This window comes from Cyprinodon variegatus, unplaced genomic scaffold, assembly GCF_000732505.1.
Source record: "Cyprinodon variegatus isolate N-32 unplaced genomic scaffold, C_variegatus-1.0 Scaffold0, whole genome shotgun sequence".
NCBI classification, from domain to species: domain Eukaryota; kingdom Metazoa; phylum Chordata; class Actinopteri; order Cyprinodontiformes; family Cyprinodontidae; genus Cyprinodon; species Cyprinodon variegatus.
In genome coordinates this window covers 2,396,614-2,403,613 of record NW_015150453.1, presented here as the reverse complement: position 1 = coordinate 2,403,613, position 7,000 = coordinate 2,396,614, and the positions used below count along the sequence as shown (strand labels likewise).

Genomic DNA, 7,000 nt, shown 5'->3' with positions numbered 1-7,000 from the left:
AAAATCTCATACTTTGTGCTGTTTTCAGAGGACACCCTATATGGTCCTTGAGGGTCCCTTGGTGCACGCGGACACCACTTTGGTGACCCCTGGTCTAAAGGAAGCAAAGGATCTGTCAATTTAAAATGAAAGCATCTCTGCAACATGTGCAGCAATATGGGGTCTGTTTAGTAAGGTGGAACTTATTGTTCTGTTATGTCTTATCAAGGCTGGATCATTTCTCAGTCGTTAAGGAATATACTGGATTAGAAAATGTTGGAAGTAATACTGAAATACTGGTGTTTAGGGAAAGGTCTACTTTTTCTACTTAATACAGACTTAGCTGGTTAATGATGCTAGCTGGGCTAACCGCTATTACAAGATGCTTAAAAACGTTGGTTCTAAATTAGTAACACTGCTCCTTCCCAACACACCAGAGTATAGCCTCAAATATGTTGCAAGGAGAAATAAGTGGCAGCATAGCTAAGAAAAAATAAAAATCTAATATGGTTCTCATATTTCATTCATCCATTTCTGACACGCTTTATTCCAAGCAGGGCTGCCTATGGGTGAGACAGGTTGCCAGTCCATCGCAGGGCAATACAGAATTTAGAGAAGCCAATTAACCGAACAGTCATGTTTTTAGACTGTGGAATGATAATGGAGTACCCGGAGAGAACGCACGCATCCACAGGAAGAACATGCAAACTCCATGCAGAAATAATCAGAAATCGAATTTGAACCCGCAATCTTCTTACTGTAAGGCAGCAGTAATATCACCCATCCATCCATTATCTGACACGCTTGTCCAGAGTGGGGTTGCAGGGGTGCTAGTGCCCTATCTCCAGCAGTCAATGGGCGAGAGGCGGGGTACACCCTGGACAGGTCGCCAGTCCATCGCAGGGCAACACAGAGACACACAGGACAAACAACCATTCACACACTCTCAGACCTAAGGACAATTTAGAGAAGCCAATTAACCTAACAGTCATGTTTTTGGACTGTGGGAGGAAGCCGGAGTACCCAGAGAGAACCCACGCATGCTCGGGGAGAACATGCAAACTCCATGCAGAAAGACCCTGGGCCAGAAATTGAATCCAGAACCTTCTTGCTGCAAGGCAGCAGTGATATCCACTGTCCTCAAATTTCCTCAGGTTAAAAGTTCCTAGAGCAAAATTAAATTAGTCTAATGTTGGTATATTACAGCTTAACAAAGCTGGGATCTAGTCAACCAATTGAGTGGCTGTTGCACCTTATATAAACTTGGTCAAAGAAGGGTTATGCAACATGTGAATGATCCCAAATAAAGCAAAGAATCTGCAACAGAATGACCTCAACCTTACTGAAAAGTGTTAGATCTTTAGAGTTGCACATGAGAAATTCTTACTGCCACTTATTGATTGTAAGTACTTTAAACCTTCGTAAAACATGAAAGTCTTCTGTGATATGGAAGGTTACATCAATCCAATGTTGCTAAAGGTTTGCTCTACAAGCTCAACATTTTTAGTTAACACCTTCACTGCAAACATCTATAAGTATGTGAAATGATCTACAAATTAAAGAGTATTTTAGCCCCTAAATAATATAATTAAATATACTACACTGAAAATAAGATAGAGAAGCATTTCCTTTTTTAAGTGCAGAAATCTTATTACATTGGCAGTTTTTTTTACTTACCTACTAAATTAAGCAGGGAGCAATCTTATTTTGAGAAATACATTTATTTGCTAACAGTTAAATTTTTGCATTGTTTGTGTTTTTTATAACTCTTGCTTATTTAAAGGTACATTAACACAATTTCAAGATCTAATAAGAAAATAAATCTTTAGAAAGAAATATGATAAACAACTGAGTAATAAAGTAGATGAATGCATGGATGTTATCTGTAATAAATAACTTGGGACACAGAAGGCGATGTGATATATATATATCCCTGTATTTAAACTTTGAGTACATCAGTCTAGCCAACATTTAGTGCAAGTTCTGCAAACATTACATCAACATTCATACAACAGGTTGATAAAAGATTGTCCTGCTGTGTTTTTAAATCCATTGGCTGGTATATAAATGAAAAAAATAAAATAAAACAAAACATAAAGAGAAAAAATATGGTTTTCATGGCAATAAATTATTTATCAACAGGTAGACGGACGTTCTGGATAATTTAAAGAAACAAATAAAAAAAAAAAGAAAGTTCTGCCCTTTAATATACCAGTCAACAGTTCATTTACAGGAAGCCTTCAGTAAATGGGTCAGAAAGCTGCACACAGTGGCACGTAGTACTGCAGGAGTAATGGAGTGGGGGTGGGGGATGTGGATAGTTCGAAGTCTTCCCAACAGCTTAAACCTAACGCAGCAGGTAGTTGAAGTCACACACAAAAAAAATCAGCTTTGTTTATTGTGCAGTTTGAGGAAAAGCAAAGTCAACATTTGATGCACAGCATTCTGTAAAACCTGATGAGTCTGGGTGGAAGGGAGAGCCTCATGCATAACAAAGCTCAGTTTCACATTGTTGAAAAACCTTCATCTAAATTCAACTAAAATAATGAATGTGTACACTTTTGTTTTAAATTAGGGTTGTTGATGGCACCAAAAGCAATAAAAAAAATAAATACGTACAATTATTTGAACTGGAAAATAAATTGAAATTTGAATTTTCCTCGGGAGTATTTTTTTTTAAATTAGCAATAGAGCAAAATGTTTTAATGTATTGAGGCCAAAAAGGGCATCCTGGAATAACCCTAAAAAATTTAACCAAACTAAATGACCCAAAGCTGAGAAGAAACAACTTGACCTTAATCAAATCGTTCTACTCAATAAACTTCATAGTTTAATAACATTAAACATGTGCTGTAAATAGACTGAGCTCTACTTAGATATTCACTCATTTAATACTCCATCACTGTTTTGGATCCAACAATTATATTATTGTTAAGTAATTAACCACTGATGTCACAGTGAGAGGCTGCTTACAAGTACATAAGAGACTCATCCAGAAATCAGGGGGATTCTGTTGTATATAGAAAATATATTTCTTAACTTCCTTCACCTTAGTTTGTTTTGAAAAAGTGAAAAAAAAGAAAAAAGTGCAGCTCAGCAAAGAAACAAAGTTGTTTGTCAAAGTAAACATACAGTACAGATACCTGCCTGAATCAGAGCTGAGGATTCATTCAGCAGCACACTAACAAACACAAAGAGCGGACATCATTCAGGTGCTGCCATGCTGGATTCCCTTTGCTGCTCCTGAGTTTAGAAACCACCAAAAACAAGGTTTTCTGTCATGCAACCAGCGGCCAATCAGTGAAAACACTTTTCATGATGTCACCAACTTTGAACAAGTTTGAGTTTATTCTATTAAGTGAAGGTCAACTAATTCGATTACTGATTCTCGGTAACATGTTTTTGTTTTTCCTGTGGAACAAAAATTGGAGCAACCTCCTAAAGTTATAAAATGAGAACCAAACAATGATGTTAGGACACATCCATTAATTGGTAATCAGTTTCATATCTGTCTAAAGAAACTGACAGCACCTTCCACATTTAGAGACATCCCTCGTGTAGATTTGACAAATCCTCCATCTTTTATTGCTGTAGCGTCATTTGACACAGAAGTAAAATCACAGTAGGGGGATAAAATCCCACTTCCTGTTGTTTTTGGGTGTAAAAAATTCTGTACAAGATATTATTCAAACTAAATGGTCAAACTAAGGGGGCTGATGTATTTCAACCTTCACAAGTCAGGGAACTGCAAAAAACCCCAAAAACCTCTCACTAAAACTTGCTTTAATCTCCTATCAGAGCAGTAATATTCAGAGAGAATGTTTATCCAAAAAACACACAAAAGGATTTCAATTTCCAGTGTGCTGTGATGCCATTTTAACAAAAAAAAAATATATCATTAAGAGACAAAGAGTTAAGGTTGTTGATAGGTCTCTTCCAGGGACGCCAATAAATATTGAAGGTGCTGTATTATCAATACTTCAATTTTGTGAGTTTTTTATGCTATATACTCTTTAATTTGTAATTCTGAGGTACCTAAAGCTACTCCATATGTCAAATGTTTAAAAACAATAGTCCATTCCATGAATGTTATAACGGTGGTTCCACTTGGTGAAGCTGTCCCATCTATTTATGAAAACAGAAAATTCTCGCATGATGTTTGATTATTGTTCTGATAACAGAAGTTGGAGCTCAAATTGGCTGATTAAAAGAGGGATATTTGTCCAATGCTAAACTAATGATGTGTTAGACATCATGTCTAGATTTTAACTTCTGTGCCACACTGTTAGATTAAAGGAAATTTATCAGGATGTTAAAGAAGAAATAAGGAACCGACAAAGCTCAGATCTTAAGATAAAATGTTGAGTGAGTGGCTACAGGGAGTTGAGTTTAACAACCCTTTATGCTTAGAGGGTACCATCATTAAAATTGGTTTTTAGAAAGGTTTTATGTCAAGACGATACAAATACTGACGTATTTAGCCACAATTATAGGAAGTATGTCTGGAAAAATCTGGCCTAGGAGGACCGTTCCTACTGTCAAACATGGTGATGGCAGCATAATGCTAAGGAGTCAGTCAAAACCTCAGGAATGTGAGGGGATTAATGAAGACGCAGGATTACCTCTAATTTTCTTTTGATTATCAGCTAAAACGGATAAAATAAAGTAACACAAACCTTCTGGGAAAATTACTGAATACAGCCCTGATGAAAGTTTACGGTATTTACTGACAAACCTAACTGAATTAATGTGAGATCTATCAAACATGACAAGAAGAGAGTTTTAATATTCACCCAGATGTATTCCAGGACCCAGAGGCTTCTCTGAAAATTAAAGATAGAATTTCTGAATATTAGCCTGGGTGTGTGTGAGAAAAAAAGTCCCTGCGTTTATGTTTAGTAATTATTTCACTGTATAGAAACAAAAACCTTTTCTAGCATCTTTTTAAAGCCCTAAAGTAGAATGACTTCCATGCTGATGGTTAGTGAACGTAAACTTCTGACCTCGTCTGTGTTTTCATGCCAAGCACCGGAGCCCCTTAACTTTATTAACAGTAATAATAGTTTATCCAAAAAAAAAAAAAGCCTTTTTAAATGAACTATGCTGCATTCTTGACTTTCATACCCACCATCCATCCGTTTAGGTTTGGAGATGCTGTACTGTGTGAAGGAAGGAAAAATAAAGCAGCAGTCACTTTCTGGACTCAAGAGCTCACTTATTCTCAAACCGCAAATTCATGAAAATCCCCTGATGCTTTCCTCTCTTTAGCGCCTTCCTACGTTCTCTGTTTGGTTTGTTGTTGTGCGCTCCATCTTTACTGGAGCTGGGAGACCTTAAGGGGTGAAGTGCTACCAAAGTCCAAGAAAAAGGGCCCTTCCTGTTTGGGCAGGAAGGTGGTGGGGGTGACGTTGTAGATGCCTGCTGGGACGTAGTCCAACTCCATGTAGCAGAAACCACATCTTAAAAAGAAAAAGAAAGAAACAGCCATTAGAATATGTCCCAAAATAAAGTTTGGCATCACTGCTGCCTAAAGCCCCTGTCACCCCTTGAACGATTTAGCCTGGATTTATTTAGCCTGACGTTTGGAAGGTAAGTTATCTGATCATTGATACAAGTTATGCTACTCATAAGTCATGACGTCTAGCTTATCCAAAACCTATGATTAACTTATGCGTAACTTATCAAGAACTTATCTCCAACGTAAATCAATGTATTTGACGTGTTTCAGATGAAGGCTAAACATTTTTCTAACTTCCAGCTTCTGTATAATGCCATATTGGCAGCATTTGGTATAAAAGCGGGATTCACAGGAGGAAACAGTCAGTTCCCCTCCAGACTTAATCTCCATCACAGGGTGAGAGACAAGGTAAGTCTGATGAATCCTCCCTGCGTTCACGACCACGGCTAACAAACAACCTAGCAGACATGACGCTGAATCTGCTGCGTCTGCAAACCTTCTTTCTTTCTTTTTTTTTTATTCTTTTTTTTTTGGCAGGCGGTAACCAGCAGCTAGGTTAGTACCGCGATCAAATAAATCTTTTTATGCAGGCTGGCACCTCGGGGCGCATTGCTGCCCCCCTCAGGACACTGGCCTCTGATATTTCATGGGCATTACGCTGCCGTGTGTTATGCCTAAGTTAGGTTGCCATTGGACACAAGTTCTGGACTTGTTATGAATTTGCTATGTTTACGCCCCAAAATAAAAAAAATAAATAAATAGAAAGTTCAGCGTATGCAAGCGTTTCAGAAGATTCTGGGACGTCAGGCACATGCTGGCTAAATCGTCAAGGTGTGACAGGGGCTTAATGTGTTGTGACTTGATAGTTTTCTACAGAGTTAAGTAGAAAACTCTGTGTGAAGACACATGATTGAGCCATTAGTTATCCCTGTCACACCTATTTGTACCTAATGTCCTGTGGAAAAGGGGCGTTATCTCTTTGACTGGATGAGGAACTTTGCTGATCCATCTCCAGAACTCAATGACACCCAGAGACGCACACTTTAGTTTTTTCTTGTTCATTATAAATAATGTAATCAGTCATTAAATTCTGAGAGAAAACATTTAAATCAAACCTAAAGTTAAAGTACAGTGTTTAACCTCTGAGGTTTTTTAAATTTTGCTTCTGGCAACTAAAAACCATCACAAAGTGTTGTGCAGTTGTTATTTGGATATTGGCCAACTGGAGCAAAAACAATGAATGACTGGTTTTCAATGCCTATATCATATCAACATTAGTTAAAAATGTAGAAAAAATTTAAATAATATGAAAAAGAACCCAAGTGTATGTGTGTAACTTCCTAATTTAATTTATTTGATAAAAAGAGAAATGCTGTTTTTTCAAAATATTTAAAATATCATGCCTCCTTTATTCTGATGCCCCTAAAATCAAAAGTAGAGCAGCTCAGTGTCTTCAAAAACCACTTATATGCTAAATAGAATCCAGCAATGTATAATCGATTTAAATCAAATTAAACCTGCTATTCTGCTTCTGGCTTCAGAAATAACCGCGTCTGCTGCTTC

At 37.3% G+C, this 7,000-nt stretch overlaps 1 protein-coding gene across 1 annotated transcript in view; it reads right to left on the bottom strand.

Moving 5' to 3' along the window:
• Positions 1 to 3,697: 3,697 nt before the first annotated feature.
• capn7 (calpain 7) overlaps positions 3,698 to 7,000 on the bottom strand; it is a 23,825-nt gene continuing 20,522 nt past the window's right edge. Inside the window, exon 18 of the mRNA XM_015370690.1 lies at positions 3,698 to 5,438. Within this exon, the coding sequence (XP_015226176.1) occupies positions 5,294 to 5,438 (145 nt within the window). The 3' untranslated portion in view covers positions 3,698 to 5,293. The remainder of the gene's footprint in view (positions 5,439 to 7,000) is intronic.